Source organism: Nematolebias whitei, chromosome 23 (genome assembly GCF_014905685.2).
Source record: "Nematolebias whitei isolate Nwh7 chromosome 23, NemWhi1, whole genome shotgun sequence".
NCBI classification, from domain to species: domain Eukaryota; kingdom Metazoa; phylum Chordata; class Actinopteri; order Cyprinodontiformes; family Rivulidae; genus Nematolebias; species Nematolebias whitei.
Genome location: NC_056520.1, coordinates 13,604,716 through 13,626,537, shown reverse-complemented (window position 1 = coordinate 13,626,537; position 21,822 = coordinate 13,604,716). Strand labels below are relative to the sequence as shown.

Genomic DNA, 21,822 nt, shown 5'->3' with positions numbered 1-21,822 from the left:
CCCCCCCCCCCCCCCCCCGTTTTCTTTTGTTGTACCTGTCTTTCATTTGCATTTTGAAGCATGCTATTATGACAGCGGTCATAAAAGTGTTATATTCCAGGACTTTTGCACAAATTACCTACGGGTATGGTCCTGACATAACAAATAAAACTGAAATGGATAGTAATTTGACTAAATTTTGCTAAAAATCATTTAACTGAATTATAAATAATAATACATTAATTAATAATAATAATTAATTTGGACCAATACTGCATTAATTTGTGACTAAACTAGAATCAACTGAATTTTTGTAAAAATGTCATCTGGATTATATTTGGATGACAATGAAATATGAATGATTTGTTTATTTTTCTTGGAATTAATAGAATAACAGGATGTCCTATACTGAATACCATACATTAATCTGAATGGCTCTGCTTTCGTATATAAACTGAATTAAATCGGTTTCAAATGTTATACCCCTGTAAAAGGGGAAAGGTGAAACAGACAGTGTTACTTCTGTCACATCCAGTGTTGTAATGGGTGAGCAGAAGCAACACATTTTAGTGTTAGTTTAGACATAACTAATAGAGACATGATCAGTAAATAAGACTCTCAAAACATAAACTTTGAAATTGTATCACTCTCTAAAGTGTATAAACAATTATATTCAGAAAAGTAACATTAAAGAAAATGCATTTAAGATGTATTAATATTCTACTTCATCATTCTGTGACCTTTGAACTGCAAGACCAGAAAAATTGATCATAGATATTTAGATCAGCAATCACAGTGCAGCTTATTCCCATGCATTTTTCTTCAATTGAGGAATGAATTATGGTGTTTTTTTCCATTTACATTTCCCAAATATTACCATGAACCAAATACAATTTTAGCCAAATAATACAAAACAATAGTATTTTTCTTAATGTCCCCCCCCCTTTTTTTTTTTAAACTGAAACAATTTTATAACCACTACACACACTTTTTCATTTACTGCATATTTAACTTGTTTACACACACGATGTAAAACAAAATAATTTTCGAACTGTTATAAAGCTCAAGGAAAAAAAAAACATCTGATCGTTGTTCGTGTGTTTTAAATCTTATGTTTTCATCATCTACTTCTGTTTTTGTTGGACTTCTCCAATTAGGTTAAGGGTTAACGCCAATCAAGTTTGACGAAGTTAAAAGTACGACTTCCGGTTATTTCTTTAAAAATAAAAGATCTTTCCTTTATGTAAGATTTTTGTGCTTTTATTTTATCGACAAGATAACTTGACTTCCGGTGCTGTTTTATGCTTTAGCCGCTAGCTTCGATGCAACTGGGGGTCAACAGCGAGCGAAGCTACAATTAACCAGGGTGCATAGCGCAACAAAATGAGAGCTGTCTGTTGATTTCGCTTTTTTTTTTTTACGGTTCCACGGACACGGGGACAGCACGCTGGACATTATTTTATCGTGTCATTTCCCCACTGTTGGGATCTTGTGGGCTAAACCAACAGCAGTCGGGCCTCCGCGTTGTGGCCCAGCAAGACTCGAGTGAAGTTGGAAGCGGACTGCCAAACTTCTGCTTTCTCCGGCGGCTCTCCGCAGGGCCCGGGGCTCCTGTCGCCGGCCCTGTGGATGAGGCAGTGAACCGAGACCCGCTCATCCCGCAGGTGAGTCGAGCTGGGTGACGGAAACGGCCTCGCTTCGTTCATTAATGGCGAGCAGCGAAGACGCGCTCTGATTAGCTCTGCGGCTAAAACTTCCCTTTAGCATCATTAGCTTGATAACTTCCCTGACCTGACAGCTAGCTGTCGACTCGTTGGACGTTCCTAACGCAGCTTTCCGGATCAGCTTTATAAAATATATACACAATACAACAAATTGTGTTTTTAAAATTGTATGTCAAGAAAGCAAATTACTTATTAAAGTGTATTTGGCCTTACTATGTAAAAAAAAAAAAAAAACTGGTTAGCAACAGTTGTTAGCTTCCGGGAGGGTTAATTATTAAAGCTGAGTTTAAAGGTAGATTAATATTATCTACTAACAAATTCCATAACCACAACAAAAATTAAGTGGTACTTGCAGTATTTATTAGCTGATACTTAATAAACTGTTATCATGCATTCGAGGTAATGCTTGTTTGTGCTTCTGCTTTCTGAACTGCCATGCAAAATGTAACATTTTAATTTGTTTTAAAACGTTAGCTTGCTTTTCAACTTTGCAACAGCTTTGCTTTCTTCTGCAGTGCTGATCCCACGTGTGATTGAAATGCAGTTGCAGAAAACTTTACACTATTTTCTAAAAAAAAAAAGTTAAATCTGGTCCTCTGGACGTTCAATAAAAACAAAACGACAAAATTGTAGAAACGCAACACAGAAACATGGGTGTGCTATGGGGTCTCCAGTTTCTCCTATTGTTGCCAACCTGTACATGGAGGAGGTAGAAAAGAGAGACTTGACGTCCTTTTCAGGGACACCACCAAGTCATTGGTTCAGGTATGTTGACGACACCTGGGTTAAAATCAAATCTCAGAAAGTCCAACATTTTACTGACCACATCAACTCTGTGGATAAATACATCAAGTTCACACGAGAAGATGTAAAAAAAATGGCAAGTTGGCTTTCTTGAACTGTGAGGTCCTCAGTCTCTGATAGAGGACATTTGCAAACCGAGGTGTACCGCAAACCCACCCACACAGACCAGTATTTGCAGTTTGACTCCCATCACCCTTTGGAGCACAAGTTAGGAGTCGTCAGGACTCTGTACCACAGAGCAGACAGCGTCCCCACTAACTCAGGAGCCAGGCAGAACGAGAAATCCCACACAAAACTGGCTCTAGAGCAATGTGGATATCCTAACTGGGCCTTCCTAAAAGCAGAGAAGAAACCCAAACAGGACTCCAGTCAGCCATCAGGTGAAAAGGAGGAACCCAGACCAGTGGTCATTCCGTATGTTGAGGAAGTATCGGAGAAACTGAGACATTTATTTTTTAAACACAACGTCCCAGTGGCTTTTAAACCCCAAAATACATTACGGCAAAGACTTGTTTCATCCCAAAGATCCAGTCCCCCGGCACAAACAGAGTAATGTTGTGTATGCTGTTCAGTGTCAGGAGGGCTGTGATCAGTCTTACATTGGGGAAACAAAACAGCCACTAGCCAAAAGGATGGCCCAGCACAGAAGATCAACATCATCAGACCAGGACTCTGCGGTCTACACTCATCTCCAGGCCAGCGGTCACTCTTTCAGGGATGAAGATGTTCACATCCTGGACGGAGAGGAATGATGGTTTGAGAGAGGAGTAAAGGAGGCCATCTTTGTGAAAAGAAATCGTCCATCATTAAAAAGGGGTGGAGGCCTCCGGGTTCAACTGTCCCCCTCTTAAGCCCCCAGTATACTGCAGCATACGTCCATACGCAGAGGTTCGCACGTACGTACACAGAGGTACGAGCGTACCCCCCAGGGCATGTCCGTGCAAAGCTCTAAATTTTTACGACCGCGTACGCGGTGTCACACAATAAACTGCCCAGCGACGGACTGTTTTTGTATGCGACACCAATGCATTAAATTCCCCTTCTTCATCCCTGATCTGGCTTCTTTTTTTTTTTTTTTTTTCCAAGAGGCAGTGATCTCTTCCTCCTCCGTTGATGCCATGACTGAAATGGTGAGAAATGAAGGAATTTGTCACGAGCGAATTAAACTCAGGTCCAGCGTGGCTGCGGGAGGGTCTGGAGATTTACTGGTGTGCTGGTCGGATGTGTGGGCTGCAGAGCTAGCGCTCTGTTTTTTTTTGTTTTTTTTTTAATTAACAACATATAAACACAGAACACTGCTGTGGCTGAGGCTGCCAGCACTCGTTTTTTTCTTCCCCTGACCTGTCAATCAATCCAATAGGCGTGTCAGCAAATGACCAATCGGCAACCTCAATTTGTCCCGAAGGTAAACGCCCCTTGTCTGTGAAGCTGCTCAGGGTGGACGCTGGAGTACAAAGTCTGAACCCTCTGCGTACAGTACACTCATACGTACGCGTGAACGGACGTACGCGGGAGTATACTGGGGGCTTAACAATGCTGTTATTGCTAGTATCACTCAACCCTCTGTGAGTAGTAAACAGCCATTAGTGTGCTAATGATCCATTGTTAGGCCGATGGTCCTTCTTGACCATGTGAGCAGCTGGTTTTGGTTGTCAGCAGCAAAACTGGTTGATCCACTCTGAGAAGGTGCTATTTATAAGACTGTTCTGAATACAGCGCCTCAGACTGAATAAGTCTTTTGGATGAAAGACGAAACGTTTCTACAGTTTTTTTTTTGTTTGTTTTTTTGAATATCCAGAGGACCAGATTTAACTTTTTTTTAGATTTTTCTACCTGGATTATTGAGCATGCATCAGGATGGTTACACTTTCTTAATTCTGTGTTTGTCTGCTTGTGTACAGTTAAAACTTTTGATTCTGGTAAATTCAATTCAGTTTATTTATAAAGCGCCAAGTCACAACCGAAGTCAACTCAGGGCACTGAACAGAAACATGCATATATAAAAATAATTTTAACATTATATATCTGAGGAGCAGACTGTCTTGAGTTTAACTCCATCACAGAACTCTGATCTTGAACAAGCACGAAGGCGACAGTGGAAAGGAAAAACTCCCTCTTGAGCAGAGGTGCCCAAACTTTTCCCTGAGAGGGCCAAATTTAAAATCTACCAGAGGACTGCGGGCCAAATGCAAACAAATAATTCATGAAATGCAAATACATCCTTAAGTAAAGTCCAGTTATTTATTATACAGTTATTTAACCTCCATTCTGAATAAAGTACATTACAGAACACAAAATATAACAAATGTCATATATACGAAATTAAAACAAATATTGAAATTTTGGCATTTCACTGTGTATGAAGTGCAAAATGTCAAAAAATAATGCATGACCAACAACAACACAACTTAACATCAACAATAATTTGAACATGAATAAACAGTCCCATATATACGGTAGTCATTGGGCTGACTTTTCCATCTAACATTAAAGTCAATGGATGCAACGACTGAGTGTAAACACATTGATTCTTCACAGGAAATTTTAATATAGTAACAAGGACAGCTTGGTGGGCCAACTTGGGTCCACGGGCCCCACTTTGGGCACCTCTGCTCATGAGGAAGAAACCTTTAGCACAGGCATGGGCAAACCCCGGCCCACGTATACCGCCCCTTGTGCTTTTTAATTGGCATGCTGAAATTGTTCAAAATTTGGACAATTAAAAACAAAACAAAAAAAATATATTTTTTTTTCAGGGGTGCTGAGTTAAAATTTAGGGGTGCTTAAGCACCCCCAAAAAGAGGTTAAAATCGCCACTGCTTTAGCAGAACCAGGCTCAGGACAAGCAGATCTATTTCGACCTGCTGGTTTTGAGAGGAACAGGAAGGAGCAACAGATACACAATGGCAGGTCAAGAATCACGTTAAGATAGAAATGGTATCAAATGAAAACCATTCAATTTCAACAATTCATTTAAGGAAATTAGGTCAGTTTGTCCTCCGTTAGTCTAAGTTTATAGCAGCATAACAAGCCAACCCTAACTATAGGATTTATCAAAAAAGGAAAGTCTTAAGTCCAGTCTTAAAACTGTCTTACAGACAGAAACGGGAAGTTGTTTCAATAAGAGAGGAGCCTGATAACTGAAAGATCTTCTTCCCATTCTGCTTTGGGAAACTCTAGGAACTGCGAGTAAGCCTGCAGTCTGCGAGCGAAGTGCTCTGTTAGGAAAATACGGAACCATAAAATCTCAAATATTAGATGGAGCTAGGTTGTTGACAGCTTTGTAGGTTAGAAGTCAGACTAAACTTAACCTGAAACAGCCTTCCTGCTTTTTTACGATCATTTGAAGCTTGTTTTAGAAGCAATTCCTTTGGTAAATACCGTAGAAGACTTGGAAATCTTTCAACGTGCCAAAAAGAGAAATTATTACCGGTACACTCTAATTTTTTTTATAATCATCTGCCTTCAAAACCATTGGCGTTCTGTGTTTTTCTCCTTTCTTTCAACTCAAACCCAGCCAGTCGAAACAGATGGCCGCTCGTCCTGAGCCTGGTTCTGCTGGAGGTTTCTTCCATTTAAGAGAGTTTTCTTTCCACTGTTGCCATTGTGCTTGCTCAGGATGGGGGATTGCGACGAAGTTAAGATTCAACGCAATCTGCTGGCTTCCTTAGGTCCATAACTTCTACTAATTGGCGTGTATAGTGGATTTGGATGCGGACAGCGCTCCGAGACGACCTCTGTTGTGACTTTATAAATAAATTGAATTGAAAACACAAAATCAGACTTCTGATCTGTTTGATAGAAAGAAACCTGTCTGATACCAGATACCTTACAAAGTCTCATTTTATAAATAATTACAAAAAGGGTTATTTTCTAAAGTTTTTTTTTTTTTTTTTTTTCTTGAAAGTATTTCCAAAACCAGCTCTTAACTGTCCACAGGATGCTCATTCTCATTATTCCCCAGACTAGTATTGTTTTGCTTATGTAACATTAGAGCTACTCCAAGTCTGTCGGTAACGACAAAAACAAATCAGAACACTGAAAGCGCTGGATTAAAAACAAATGTGGTTATTCTCAAATGCGAAACATTTTAAGATGGCGGCTCTACTCTGAGTCCCTCCCGGATGATCGAGCTTCTCATCCTGTCTCTAAGGGAGAGACCAGACACCCTGCGGAGAAAACTCATTTCGGCCGCTTGTATCCGAGATCTCATTCTTTCGGTCACAACCCAAAGCTTGCGACCATAGATGAGGGTAGGAACGTAGATCGATCGGTAAATTGAGAGCTTCGCCTTTTGACTCGGCTCTTGTTTCACCACGACAGACCTGTACAGCACCTGCTTCACTGCAGACGCTGCACCTATCCGCCTATCGATCTCACGCTCCATTTTTCCCTCATTCGTGAACAAGACCCCAAGATACTTGAACTCCTCCACTTGGGGTAGGACCTCCTCCCTGACCCGGAGAGGGCACTCTCCCCTTTTCCGGCTCAAGACCATGGCCTCGGATTTGGAGGAACTGATCCTCATCCCGGCCGCATTGCATTCGGCTGCAAACCGCTCCAGCGAAAGCTGTAGATCACGACTTGATGAAGCCATTAGGATCACATCATCTGCAAAAAGCAGAGACGTAATCCTAAGGCCACCAAAACGGATCCCCTCAACACCTTGGTTGCGCCAAGAAATTCTATCCATAAAAGTTATGAACAGAATCTGTGACAAAGGGCAACCTTGGCGGAGTCCAACTCTCACCATCTATGAGTCACCATGTTTGGAGAAAAACGCATCATAAGTGTTAGACATGGGGGGTGGGATGGTTTGGTTTTGCAGCCTCAGCACATGGGGACCTTGCACTCCTCTGAAGACCAAAGAGTCAAATGTGAGGCTGGGTCGGGGGACAGCTTGTTTTGCTACGGGGCAAAGCGGTTTAGGTTAACAAGCCAAGTTGGCATCTGTGCCGTTTCTGAAATCGATCGAAGGAAGCTAGCACCAACCGTGCTTTTGTTCTTTGACAGGATAATGAAGCCAAGAGTTCTCATTTTTCTGATTTGTACCGTTTTTGTTTTTCCTCCCGCTTGCAGGCGGCTTCTGTCAGAGTTTCTGATAACAGCTCTGCCGATCACTTAGCACTGCTTTGGGCTTTTTAACGAACTTGTGTCCACATCAAAACTGCACAGTGAGATTCATACAGTTTTTTGTTGTTTGTTTGTTTGTTGCAGGAGAAAGGAATCCCTTTGATGGGAGAGTCCTCTGTCCTGGCCTCCTGGGTCAATCGCCGTGTCATGATGATGGGTACGAGTGCAATGTACTGTATGTGTGTGATATGTAGCTATGTTGGCAGGGAGTTTCCCTCCATGAGCAGTGGCTCTTTGATTATTTAGTTTTCACGATCATTGTTAGAGTGCAAGTGGTAAAAAACAGTGAGCTGTACTGGGATGTACCGTATTTTCCGGCGTACAAGTTGCTCCGGAGTATAAGTCGCATCAGCCAAAAAAGCATCATGAAGAGGAAAAAACATATACAAGTCGCATTTATTATGCATCACCGCTGACCCGTTTATTATGCGTTTATTTTAGGGGTACAGAATTTTTTTTTTTTAAAGAATCTAGATTCTTAGTCCTGGCGATTGTGAATCGATTCTAAAGGCCCATAAATTGATTTTAAAATGCGTTTTATTTTTTGAAAAATCCAGGCAACTAAGCTAACCTAATACTGGTAATTTAAGGTACATAATTGAATGCACTCCTGTATTTGTTCCTATTTTTGGTTTAAATATAAAACGATGCAAAAAGATTTGATACAGTAATGAACCTAAAATTGTTGTTTTAAATAAATGTTCCATTTGTTTACAATGTTTAATCGTTTCAGCTTGTTCGTTACATAACTGAAACAAAATTTGACTATTTCAATAGAAAAATCGTTTCATAACCGGAAAATCGATTTTGAATTGAATCGTCAGAGATTCACACCCCTAGTTTATTTAATGGTCAAAACAGCTTTGCTTGGGTAGCGCCGTGTCGCGCTATCCGTCCGCCCGCCCGCAATCACTGTGTGAGGGGCGGGGTACACCCTGGACAGGTCTCCAGTCCATCACAGGGGAGAAAGGGGTTCTCTGCAGACCAAAAGTGGGCGTTTCTAGAGGGCAAACACTGATTGGCTAGCTGTATTTGCTGCTCTTTAGATAAGTTACATCAGCTCTTTTTTTTTTAAACTGAAGGTTTCTAAGAAACAGTGTTATTTATATCTGCTGTCAAACACAAGAAGATTCTCTTTTGTTCTTGGGTTGTAGGCTGCACCTGACACAGGTTGCCTTGAGTGTGGTCTGGGTACAATGAAATATGAAGCATCTGAAGCGAAACCTGCTTCCATTTGTCAAAAAGTCTGGTCTCAATTAAAGATCATGAGTCCTGTAACGAGATAATGGCACCAAACAAAAGCTAAAAACAAAATTTGTCTTTAGAAGTGTCTTCTATGAGATCTGATCTATGAAAGGAGCTGAAACATGGAGTAGGGTTGACCCTTAAAATGTGAGACGGCTGAGGAAGTTAACCAGTAAACAGAAATACCTGCTCCAGTTGCAGAAATCTTACAGAAACTGACAATCACTCATCTGCAGTGACTGATTTAAAAGGTTGAACAAGAAAATGTGAGGTTCAAGGAAACATCCTTTGTCCCAAAACCACTTTAAGCATCATTATTATTTTGGTTACTTTATTTGTCTTTCTTTATGAATTCATTGCAACTATGTTCACATTATTCAAAAACCAAAATGGATTTTGTTTTTTTAATGTAATGGCTAGGTATTAAAAAAACAAACCTTTAGCTCTCCCCACTATCCATTTATGTTGCTCTTATTTTGAAGTGTAACTGGAAGTTCTGCGTTAAGAGAGGCGGAAAGAGAAGTTATGGTGACGCTGCTAATGTCGAACCGGTTAACACCATAGACATATGTCTGTGGTTAACACAAACGCCTTATCGTTCAGCCTTTTTTTTTTTTGTCCAATCAGATGTGGCCCTCCAGACACGCCCATTTCTCTCTCGTCCAATCAGATGTGGCCCTCCAGACACGCCCATTTTTCCTCTCGTCCAATCAGATCTGGCCCTCCAGACACGCCCATTTCCCCTCGTCCAATCAGATTTGGCCCTCCAGACACGCCCATTTTTCTCTCGTCCAATCAGATGTGGCCCTCCAGGCACGCCCATTTTTCTATCGTCCAATCAGATGTGGCACCCCGGATACGCCTTCCGAATTTGTCTGCAGAGATACCTCCTTGCCACAGCGCCACTAGCTCTCCAGCGTTCCTCCGCCTGCACCATCTGAGTGAAGCAAGGGCACACGGGAGGACTCACTGTTGCAGTTCTTAGAAATTTAAAGCGTCAGTCAAAAATTGCGTTATGAATATGGAAAAAATAACTTGTATAAGTTGCAGGACTGACAAATTATGCAAAAAAAAAAAACCTGCGACTTGTACGCTAGAAAATACGCTAATTTGTTTTGTCTTAAATGTGCAAGGCAGTGTTCATTTTCTGTTTGCTTTGAATTGACTTTACCCCAAAAAGTAACTTGAATCCATCCCTTTTAATATCTGTTCATTAACCCACAGATGAGCAGGAGGCCCTGAACTCCATCATGCAGGACTTGGCCGAACTGCATCGCTCCAGCCGTCCTGCGACTTTCTTGTCGGACTTGGGGAAACCCAAAGCCTCCTCACCCAAGAACCAGGTAATCGCACGCATCCTGGGAGTTACACAAGCAGACGGTAAACCCGTTCCTGAACTTGTCCTCTTATTGCCGAGTTTGACTTTGTGTCCACAGAACGATGTGAGAGTGAAGTTTGAGTTCAAAGGAGAGAAGAGGTGAGGTTCTGTTCTTTTGTGTCGTCGGGGCAGACTGACTGCTGCAGCCTCCTGACCTTTCCTCTTCCCTGCAGGATCCTGCAGTTTCCTCGACCTGTCAAGCTGGAGGACCTGAAGACAAAAGCCAAAGTGGCTTTCGGTCAAACAATGGACCTGCACTATTCCAACAATGAGGTACAGGATATGAAGCTTTAACACGCGGACAGTCATAACAATGGAACAATAAAAAGGTGAAATGTACGCTGTTCTCCTCCTGCAGTTGGTGATCCCTTTAACAACCCAGGATGATCTGGACAAGGCTGTCGAGCTGCTGGATCGCAGTGTTCACATGAAGAGCCTAAAGATCCTTCTGGTGCTCCAGGTCAGCAGCTCTCGCAGTCTGTTAAGTCCATGCTCCTTCTTTATAAATACCTACAGAGAAGTGTTTAGACTGAAAGAGACCAGGTTTCAGAAAAGAATACAACATTTGCTGAGTTTAAAGCAGCACTTGGAGGATTTGAGTCTTAAGGAGCGAAACTAACCGATGCTCAGAACATGGCCTCAAACATTATATATTTTTTTACTTTTTAAAGATACAGTAGTCCCTCATTTGTTGCAGGGGTTACGTTCCAGATGCTCCTGCAATAAAAGAAAATCTGCAAAGTAACAACGTTTTATTTATTTTAGTATTTGTATATACCGTATTTTCCAGTGTATAAGTTGCTCCGGAGTATACGTCACGTCAGTCAAAAAAAAAAAGCATAATGAAAAGGGGGAAAAAAAAGTCGCTTCGGTGTATAAGTCAAATTTATTATGCATCACCGCTAGGCCTGTCACGATAACAAATTTTGCTGTGCGATTATCTCAAATTATTGCGATAAACGATAATATTGTTTGAAATTTGACAATAATTAGTCAAATCTAAGAAGAAATGTTAATTTTTTTAGTGTAATACCTTTTTTGACCACCAGATGCCAGTATAAGATTGTTTGAACCGAAGGATGGATAGTGAGGGAGCGAGCAGCGTGTCTCTAAGAAAAATGGGAGTGAGGCCCCTTGACATGACATGGGCTGTCTCCTTCCTTTGTTTTGGTTCTCAAAATGGCGGATGCTCGGTGTGGTTTGAGCTCTTTAGCATAGCATTTTTCACACAAAGCTTTTAATAAAAAAATCAGTAAATAAGTTCTCAGCTTCTTTTTGCAGAGAAAAACAACTTTTTACACGAAGGCACGGGTTTCAACCGTGAATTTTGGAGCTTTGACAAGACGGAGGTTTTTTCTTGAGGTCGGCCTGTTAGCTTAGCTCGTAGCTTAGCTTCTCAGCTTAGCTGCTTTTAACGATCCAAAAACGTGATTTTAGATGGTTAAAAGTACGGATTTTAAAGAGAAAGGGAGGGGGTCAGTGAAGAACACCACTTGTGCGTTTTGTCATCCAGTGTCTTCAGTAGAACGAGACACGAAGAAACGATAACGAAAATGAAAATGAGGTTGATTATTTTCATTTATAATGCGATTAATTGATTTATTTTTTATCGTGACAGGCCTAATCACTCCTGACCTGTTCATTATGCGTTTATTTAATGGTCAAAACGGCTTCGTTTCGCCTGGGTGGCACCGCGCCAACCATCCATCCGTCGCAGTCGGAGCCACTAGCTCCCCAACGTTCCTCCGCCTCACCAGCTGAGTGAAGCGAGCGTGTGCAGGAGGACTCACTGTTGCAGTTCTTCGAAATTTAAAGCATCAGTCAAATATTGCGTTATGAATATGGAAAAAAAAATGTACAAGTCGCAGGACTGACAAATCTATGCAAAAACTGCGACTTATACGCAGGAAAATACGGTACTTAAGGATCTATAAACCCTTCCCACACTCGTGCAATGTTCTTAACTCTTTAACCTACTAATTTTAACAACATACTTATATGTAGCTACTAAATTTTACTCACCAGCTGGCAGGACAGCAGCGGCTCGGTTCTGTTCCAACTTGGTTCTGTTTCGGCAGACCTACCCTGCCGGTTCTGGTCGGCTCTCTGAGTAGTGGCGGTGGGCTCCAAATGGAGCACTTGCCCTACGTCCCACCTCCCCGCTTGGTGGTCCTAATGGGTCGGCTAGCAGCTCTCGGATATGCTGATGGGTCTGGAAGTTCGGTTCTGCTCCGGTTCTGTGCAGCCCTTGAGCGCCGAAGCACATGTTGGTGTGGGGGACCTTCGGGTGGCTGACGCAGGACCCTTGGTCCATTGGAGTGGTCCGAGAGATGAAAAAAAGTTCCGGCGGGCCCAGGATGGAGCGCTGGACCTTCGGCGGCGCGCGTTCCGCTTGGAAGTCCTCGTGGGCCGGCTACTAGCTCTCAGATTCACCGATGGGTCTGGAGGTTTGGTTCTGGTCCGGTCCTGATCTGCTTCGGGGCACTGAAGTCACTAATAAATGCCAAACTTTTTCCGATCAGATCAAAACTTTTCCTCTAGTATTTCAGCAGAAGGCAACAGGGCTTCTGGGTGGGACACTGTTGGCTTCTGGGAAATGTAGTCCTTATGAGCGGTGATGCAGTGTAGGCTTATTGAGAGAAAACTACAAAATAGCAGCACCTGTCCAAAGTGTATTATTTTTTCGTTAACTTTTTACTGTACTGTATCCAGTACTGTCCCAATCATGTGAGTAATATTAAAATTGACAATCATGTGTTACGTATGATTTTAAAATTTATAATTCTCGTGTTCAATCTTACTTTGAAAAACCGCTATAGAGCGAGTCCGTGAAAGTTGATCTGTGAAGTAGCGAGGGACTACTATACACAAACCAATCATTTTACTGTTTTTTGCAAATGTTTAACTTTTTTTAATACTTCTTTAATTTTCAAACATCAACCATCTGTTCTGTTTCTCCAGACCCCTTCTTCCAACATGGACCTCTTGCCGTCCCATGAGGAGCTGGACAACACGGGATTCAGGACTATAGGTAAATATTGTATCCGAGTTGTTGTTGTTCTCGAAGCCCAAATAAAAATCAGGTTTTTATTTTACCCTTACTTCCTGTCGTATAGATGCACCAGAGTTCATCTTTTGGACCTTTCTCCTCTTACTCAGGTTCCCGTTCAACAGACCGCAGCTCTCCTCCTCCCGGATACATTCCCGACGCTCTCCAGCAGGTGGCGAGGAACGGCTCCTTCACCAGCATCAACAGCGAGGGGGAGTTCATTCCTGAGAGCATGGACCAGGTACTGACACAGGAGGGTTCTGTAAAACGGCAAGAACTGAAAACTCAACCTTCAAAAGGAATTTGACGTCTTCACAATTGATCCAAGAAACTGTTTATTTTTTGCTGTTGAAAGTGTCGAATATATTTTGTTACTTTTTTAATGTCAACATCGAGTTGGGCTCTGTGTAATTTGAGCTTTCATGTTTAGGGAGTTTCTTTGCGTTAATTAATTTTGTCCTGCAGATGTTGGACCCGCTGTCTATGAGCAGTCCAGAGAACTCGGCGTCTGGCAGCTGTCCCTCTTTAGACAGTCCTCTGGACAGGTCAGGACTCAAACATGCACCTTGTTCATAAACTACTGGGAGCGTTTGGTTTTAAAAGACCAGCATTTCATGAAAAGTCTCAAGTTTGAAATAAGACTTAGCTGTTTTTGTTTTTGTTTTTCCATGATTTTTAGTGACTATCCTAAATCCAGGATGCCCAGAGCACAGAGTTACCCCGACAACCACCAGGACTTTCCAGGTGACTTTAAAGTTGTTTTTATTGTACGATCCTTTTTTAGATCTTTGGAGGTTTGACCTTTTTATTTTCTGCTGCGTGGATGGAGAGCAAACAGAGTTGGAGAAATTGCATTTCCAGCGAAAATCCAGTTGCTGTGAAGAACTTGCTGAAATTACCAAGTCGAATGCTGAAATGTAACTGAAAAGCAAGAACAATCCTAAGTTAGCAGAAGAAAGTGGAAAGAATACATTTTCTTAATTAGGTTTAAATAAGCAGAAATGAACACATGCATTAGGAAATTAGCTAAAAAAGCTGAAATTGGCAACAACAAAAAAAAAAAAACAGCTGAAAAGTAGCTTAAAAAAAAGCAGAAAGAAGCTTAAATTACCAGAAGTGGAGAGAGCACAATTGTGCCAAATTAGGCTGAAAGACGCAGAAATGGGCACAAAAAAGAGGAAATTATCTGAAAAAGCAGAAGAAGAAAAAAACAGCTGCATAGTAGCTAAAAAGGTAGAGATGAGCTTAAATTACTAGAAGGAAGTGGCGAGAGCACAGTTGTATCCAATTAGGCTAAAAGAAGCAGAATTTAGTACATAAAAGTGAAAATTATCTGGAAAAAAAAGCAGAAATTTGCAAAACAATAGCTGAGTAGTAGCTAAAAAAAGAAGATAGAAGCTTAAATTACTGGAAGGAACTTGAGAACACAATTGTATCCAATTAGGCTGAAAGAAGCAGAATGTGCATAAAAAAGTTTATTTCAAAAGAGCAGACATTTGCAAAAAACGGCTGAAATTTCCTAAAAACAAGCGGAAATATAGCTGAAATAGAAGAACAAGCCTAAGTTATCAGAAAAAAGCAGAAAGAACACATTTGCTGAATTTAGTTTAAATAAGCAGACGTGAGTACAACAAATTGGAAATTATCTGGAAAAAAGCAGAAATTTAAATAAAACAGCTGAATAGTAGCTAAAAAGGTAGAGATGAGCTTAAATTACCAGAAGGAAGTGGAGAGAACATGATTGTGAAAGAAGCAGAATTTAGAACATAAAAGTGGAAATTATCTGAAAAGAGCATTGTCCAGTTTTAAGACTGGGCTTAAGACTTTCCTTTGTGATAAATCCTATAGTTAGGATTGGCTTGTTTTGCTGCTATAGACTACGACTACTGGAGGACAAATTGATCTCATTTCCTTAAATGAATTGTTAAAATTGAATAGTTTTCATTTTAAACTATTTCTGTTAACATGTGATTCTTGACCTGCCATTGTGTATCTGTTCCTACCAAACCCAGGCGGTCGAAGCAGATGGTCGCTTGTCCTGAGCCTGGTTCTGCTAAAGGTTTCTTCCTCATAAGGGAGTTTCCTTTCCACTGTCTCCTTCATGCTCGCTTAAGATGAGTCTGCAAAGTTAAACTCAAAGCAGTCTGCTCCTCAGATAAATAGTGTTAAATTATTTTTATGCTTATGAATGTTTTTGTTCAGTGCCCTGAGATGACTTCTGTTGTGACTTGTCGCTATATAAAATGGATTGAATTAAATATGCAACAAACGGCTAAATAGCAGCTAAAAAGGCAGCTAAAAAGGCAGAAAGAAGGTCATGGTTCTTCGCATCTCGTGGTACATGTGGTGGAACAAAATTGTGTACACAGGGTCCCATTTACATCCAACAAAAGTATAAATTGTAAAGAAAATCCATAATAAGATCCAAGATATAAACTAAGAAATGCGCTAAACTAAGAATACACTAAGCACTAATAGTACAAAAACAATACGCCAAACAGCAGCACGAACATGAGTCTGTGTGAGCAGGTGAGTACAGAAGAACCTTAAATTACCAGAAGAAAGTGGAGAGAGCACACTTGTGCCCAATTAGGCTGAACTAAGCAGAAATTAGTGCAAAAAAGTAGAAATTAACTGAAAAAAGCTGACTTTTGTAGAGCTGAACGTTTTGATATATGAATTGTTGAAGTAGTAAAAAATTGTGGAACGAGAAAGATGCTGAAAAATGTACAGAATAGATGAAGTAGGAATAATAATTAAACCGGATCACAATAGTGTGAATGCTTAATAAGCGTTCACACAATAATGTGGTCAGATAAAGAATAATCGGTACGCGTTAATTTGCTCCTCTGCAGAGTACGACATCCCCGTGTTTGAGAAGTCTGGGAAGGGGGGGACGTATCCTCGCAGATACGGTATTCCCTTCGGCCTGCAGGATTACAGTGACGGCAGGAAGACCTTCCCTCGGGCCCGAAGAACTCAGGTTCACAGCTTCCGCTCTCCGGTCAGCTTCAGTCCGACGGAGCAGTCCCCCAGCACCAGCAGCGGCAGCAGCGTCTTCACACCCGACCTGGAGGAGGTCCCCGGACCCGTCAGGAGGCGGAGAGGCAGCGACATCGAGCCAAGCCCCAACCCACCAACTGGACCAACCCTCTCCGTCATGGACATCAGCCCCCCCAGCCGCTGTGAGTCCTGCTCTGGGTTTTTTCCAACACAAAGCGAGTAAACACTGTTTTCAGTCTGACGCCTTTGTCTTTTAGCTCCACGGGCTCCAACCAACTGGCGTCTGGGGAAGCTTCTGGGTCAGGGGGCTTTCGGGAGGGTTTTCCTGTGTTACGATGCCGATACTGGGCGGGAACTGGCAGTCAAACAGGTCCAGTTTGACCCGGAGAGTCCAGAAACCAGCAAGGTGTGTGTCTGCTCTGCTATTGGATTTTTGGGCGATATCCGATATGCCGATATGTTAAACCGTATTTGGTAGATACCGATATTTTTAATATACTTTCCTTTGTCAGAACATAGCCCTCTCTCTTATTTAGGCTTATTTGCTACAAAATGTGTAACAGCTGTAAGAGCTGGTGACATATTCAGTAACAGCCATATGATATGTATAGCACTTTAACTTATATTAAATGAAAAGTGTTAAATGTTATTTATTAGCATTAGTCACCTGCGATGCTGTCTCACTTGTGGAGGCTTGTTCCAGGTTCCTAGTTGCAGTGTGGGATCCTCTGCACTCTTGTGCCTTTTTAAGTTCAAAGTTTTTGTCTATTCATTGTTCCGTAAGACTAATCATGCTAACGGGGCTAACACGACGTCCAAATGTCTGTGGTAAAACTCACCCAAGTGCTATCAGCTATTAGCTTCTCAATGACGTCGGAAATGACGGCTTGTAACTCGGAAAAATATCTCCGACTGGGGACGATGTAGTGAGGCTCAATAAATCTTCGGAATCGGACATCCTCAACGAAAAAAAACTTCCACACCGCCGACATTTTGAATTGTCCTCTCCACCGTGAAATCAGGTAGGCGCGTGCGACGTCATCACGTTGTGCTGGCGCCGCAGACATCCTCGTCACTGGGTTGTCCTACAAAAGCAGTGCCTTATATATCAGTGAGTTATTTTGATGGAATGGCCGACGTCCGATATTTAACTTTTATTGCTAATATCGTCCAATACCGATACCATGCCGATAATATCGTGCATCCCTATTTAACGTTTATATCTTCATATTTTTAACCTGTTCAGGAGGTGAGTGCGTTGGAGTGTGAGATCCAGCTGCTGAAGAACTTGTGCCACGAGCGGATCGTTCAGTACTACGGCTGCTTGCGAGACACGATGGAGCGAACGCTCTCCATCTTCATGGAGTACATGCCAGGAGTCAGTGCTGAGTTCAACTGTTTTCATTCTTAAAGTTATATTCTTGTGCTTTTAGAATCCTGGTTTTTATTTTTGGATAAAAAAAAAATCATTCCCATTTGTCGTTACTGGCCTTTGGAGCTTGTTGTATGGAAATCTTTCTGATTATCTCCGTTCTTCCGGTTCTCAGGGCTCCATCAAAGACCAGCTGAAGTCTTACGGAGCGCTGACGGAAAACGTGACGCGGCGCTACACCCGGCAGATCCTGGAGGGGGTCTCCTACCTGCACAGCAACATGATCGTCCACCGGGACATCAAAGGTGAGCCGGACTCGTTCTGTTCTCGGTTCAGGCTAATTTACTGCCGATGAAGACGACGCTGAAAGTCCTCTTCACGCAGGGGCCAACATCCTGCGAGATTCTGTAGGAAACGTGAAGTTGGGGGACTTTGGGGCCAGCAGGCGGCTGCAGACCATCTGTCTGTCCGGAACGGGGATGAAGTCTGTGACCGGGACTCCGTACTGGATGAGCCCAGAGGTCATCAGTGGAGAAGGGTACGGCAGGAAGGCCGACATCTGGTGAGACCTGAGACACACCTGCTTTTAGTCTTTCATGTTGGCTTCACTCTAGGTGGTCCACTTGGACCACTTGAACGCCCGGTTGTGGTGTTATGGCACATCAGTGGATGTAGAGGGTAAAATATGGCTCCGGGATTAAAGACATCTTGTTAGAAAAGAGCAATCAATGTTATAACTTTAAACAAATAGACCTCGAAACCTCAAATTAAACCTGTAGATTACCATAGTTGTCGGGCTACAGAACGCACCAAACTGTAAGCCGTGCATACTCGATTTAAGATGAAACAATGTTTTTAAGCTGCGAGTATCCACCGTTCGTTGTCGGGATCGGTGCCCAGCTCTTGGCGTTATGTGCAGCTCTTGTAGTTCAAGACTCAGCCACCAGATGGCGTTTCATGGACTGTTGCTTGGTGATAGAAGTCTTCATGAAGCTTCACTGTCTAACTCATGGGTAAAACCATTGAACCTACAGAATGAGCACAAGAACTATCTAAGCATAATCACTGGACAGAACAGTGTCAAACACCTACGTAACTGAAATTATTTAAAAATTATATGCCGGTAAATCCCCAGAAGTCTTATCAAGGTCATGTGACCAGGAGTGGCATAGTACCGGTAAAATATGGTAAATTTTCATTAAATTAGTACCATTTGATTTTTATTGTGAAACACTTTTGGTAACAGCTGCTGTTTTTAATATTTACTTTCTAAATAAATTTGATGTGGTTTCTGCTCAGCAGAGCCCGGAGGAGGTGGGAGGAAGGGGGAAGAGCCCCCTACCGTTCGCCGTCTCCGCTCCGTGTTCGGATGTGCGCGTAAATGAGATACCGGTATTTAAACGCATATTTACCGTACACGGAAAGACGTCGCACAGAAATAATTTTAACTTTTATTAAAATATGTACCAGACTTGACTACTTTTAAAAATAGATTTTGACGACCTCTGCCCAGCGGAGCCCGCGTGAGTCAGGAGGAGGGGAACAGCCAAAACGCCTTTGACACAGCTAAAAACACTAAAAGTACCGGTAGTCAACCAAAAGTCACTCATGGCTCTGTTCTTCGACCTCCTGTGAACTAAAGTCAACTTCGAGGCTCAGAAAAATGTCATCACACACGTCCTTCCCGCTCACTTTCAGCAGGCGGCTGTTTCCTCCTCGACAGCTGATCCCTCGCTTTAACTTGAAAGCTGCATCATAAGAAATTCTCCGTGCGTTTTCTGTTCTCGCTGAACAGATGGACAGGTCTGTGCATGAAGCACAAAATACAGTAACAATCTGAAGAAATTCATTCACGTCTCTCTTGGGGGATGGTTCCTGGAAAGTATCTCATTGGTCATTATGGTTAGACTTCTGGTCACATGACAGAGTGGGTGGAGTTATGGTAGGAAATTTGAAACCGTGAGCGAGGCTTGGTACATGTGGTCACCTGAGGGCATTCACTGTGTATGTCACAAAAGTCCGCCCCCAAGAATGGTGGGTAGTGGGAAGCTGCATGCGCGCCCAGCTCTGTCAAAGGAAAATGTTTTTCAGCTGCATGAAGCCGCCGTCGATCAAAATAAAATCTAAAAATATTGAATTATTACAATTTTATTTAAAAAAAAATACACAAATTAGCTGCTCCGGTGTATAAGCTGTGTAGTCTAATGTGTGAAGGGCAATTACCGTTGTTCAACTCCAACAATTTTAACAGATTTACATTTGAGTCTTTTCCCAGTGAAACCAGTTTTCATTTCCTGTTTGTTCTCTGAGCGTCTCTGGTGGTGATGGTGGATTTTCCCTCCCGTTTTTCTCCTCAGGAGTGTCGGCTGCACCGTTGTAGAGATGCTAACGCAGCGGCCGCCGTGGGCGGAGTTTGAGGCCATGGCAGCCATCTTTAAAATTGCCACGCAGCCCACCAACCCGGTCCTGCCGGCCCACGTGTCGGACCACTGCAGAGAGTTTCTCAAGCGGGTCTTTGTAGAGACCAAGCAGCGGCCATCTGCAGACGAGCTACTGAGGCACATCTTTGTACATTAACCTGAGAACTGAAGCCCTGCCCACCTGCAGAGCTGCCCAATGGCGGCTCCTCCTCTGGCCACGCCCCTTCCTCCTAAACACTGAGACCACTTTGGAGCAGGAAGGACCGGCTGGAGTTAAGTGGGCGGTTCTGTCACAGAGGACGTGATTTTTAGTTTTTCTCGGCAACGTGCACCTTATTTTCTGAACTGCGGAGAAATCGAGCACTTTCTCCCGAAGACGAGTTTTGTTTTGTTTAAATGTTTGTACCGTTTCTCTCCTCAAACCTTCTGGAGCGGGACGTGTCAGTGTTGTGGACCTGGAACTGAGATCCCCACCCCCCCCCCCCCCCCGGCCCCAGAATGTATCCCCCTCCCAACCCCCAGAGTCCCGAAACCCCGGCCCCCCTCCCAGCACGCCCCGCCCCCCCCCCCTCGGTCTTTGCCGTGTGCCTTTTCTGTTTTTAAACCCAGTTTAGGAACAAGTCTGGACTTTACGTTCGCTCCGTGTGGTTTCGCCTCCTGGATAAACTGCCTTCACACCGTTAGCCCAAAACCAGCTGGCCTCACGTCAGCTGCTTCAGATGCCTTTTTTTTTTCTTCTTCTTTCTGACAGGAACGTCTGAGCTGACGTCTCTGACCTCAGATCAGCTCGGATGAGAGCCGAACATCCCTCAGACCCGGTTCGGTACTTTATGCTGCAGCTCTTCAGATGAGCTCTCCTCTGCTTCACGAACCGTTTTAAGCAAGTATTTAAATTTAAATGAACCAGAAGCGCGATGGAAAAGTTGACGTAAAACATTTGGAAATTCATTTTCCTCATTGCAGGAAATATCTTTAAAAAAAAAAAAAAAACGAGCGTTGATTGATGATGAGTTCTCGCTCTGCTCCGACAGAAGCAGGAGAGGAGCATCTGGCGAGCGCAGCGCTTCAGACCTCGCACTCGGACTGGTTTCGCTTTCGTTCAGAACTCGCGTGACGACAGAGCTGCGAGCTGTTCGTCACTGACCCCCCCCCGCTGCAGTCGGCTTTGACCCGATTGACACTCCTACAGGTTAGACTCACACCTGAAGATGTTTACAGGCTCTTATTTAACTGCGGTTTCTGTTCCCGCCAAATTAAAAGCATCAGTTGGAACGGCGAGTGCGCTCACGGCTGACGACTCCGTTGAGTTGGGCTCACGGTTCAGAGAGTTCCCGAGCAGCCGCGTCGGCTGCCATTCAAACACGGACCTGTTCGTGTTTTCATGTCGGTAACGTCTGACGGTCACGTAGTTCTCAACGATCAATCATTTCAATCTTAAATGAAAACCAACCAGTTCAGTTTAAAGCAGAGGTTCTCAAACTGTTTGAGTCCAGGGACCCCCTCATAACCCTCATGTTTATTAATTGTCTTCAGTTTGTCTCTTTCTAATGCAATGGAAATATTTGTGTAACATAAATACTTAAGACCTGTTCTTTAATAGTGTTAATACAATTTTTCTACTTTTAAACATGGGGTATTTTTCATTCATGACAAACTTAATGAACAAAATACTTCGAAAAATTACAGTTTTGAGAAAATTTAAAGTATTAAAACTA

The 21,822-nt window shown here is 42.7% G+C and overlaps 1 protein-coding gene across 1 annotated transcript; it reads left to right on the top strand.

Annotated features, from left to right (window-relative positions):
* Positions 1 to 7,742: 7,742 nt before the first annotated feature.
* Positions 7,743 to 20,562, top strand: map3k2 (mitogen-activated protein kinase kinase kinase 2). Its single transcript, XM_037696618.1, has 15 exons — positions 7,743 to 7,797; positions 10,110 to 10,228; positions 10,322 to 10,362; positions 10,437 to 10,536; positions 10,622 to 10,723; positions 13,225 to 13,294; positions 13,423 to 13,553; positions 13,778 to 13,857; positions 13,992 to 14,056; positions 16,168 to 16,497; positions 16,573 to 16,721; positions 17,562 to 17,693; positions 17,863 to 17,992; positions 18,072 to 18,249; positions 20,045 to 20,562. The coding sequence occupies exons 1-15, from the start codon at positions 7,743 to 7,745 to the stop codon at positions 20,262 to 20,264; spliced, it is 1,902 nt and encodes a 633-aa protein (XP_037552546.1). The 3' UTR covers positions 20,265 to 20,562.
* The last annotated feature ends 1,260 nt before the right edge of the window (positions 20,563 to 21,822 follow it).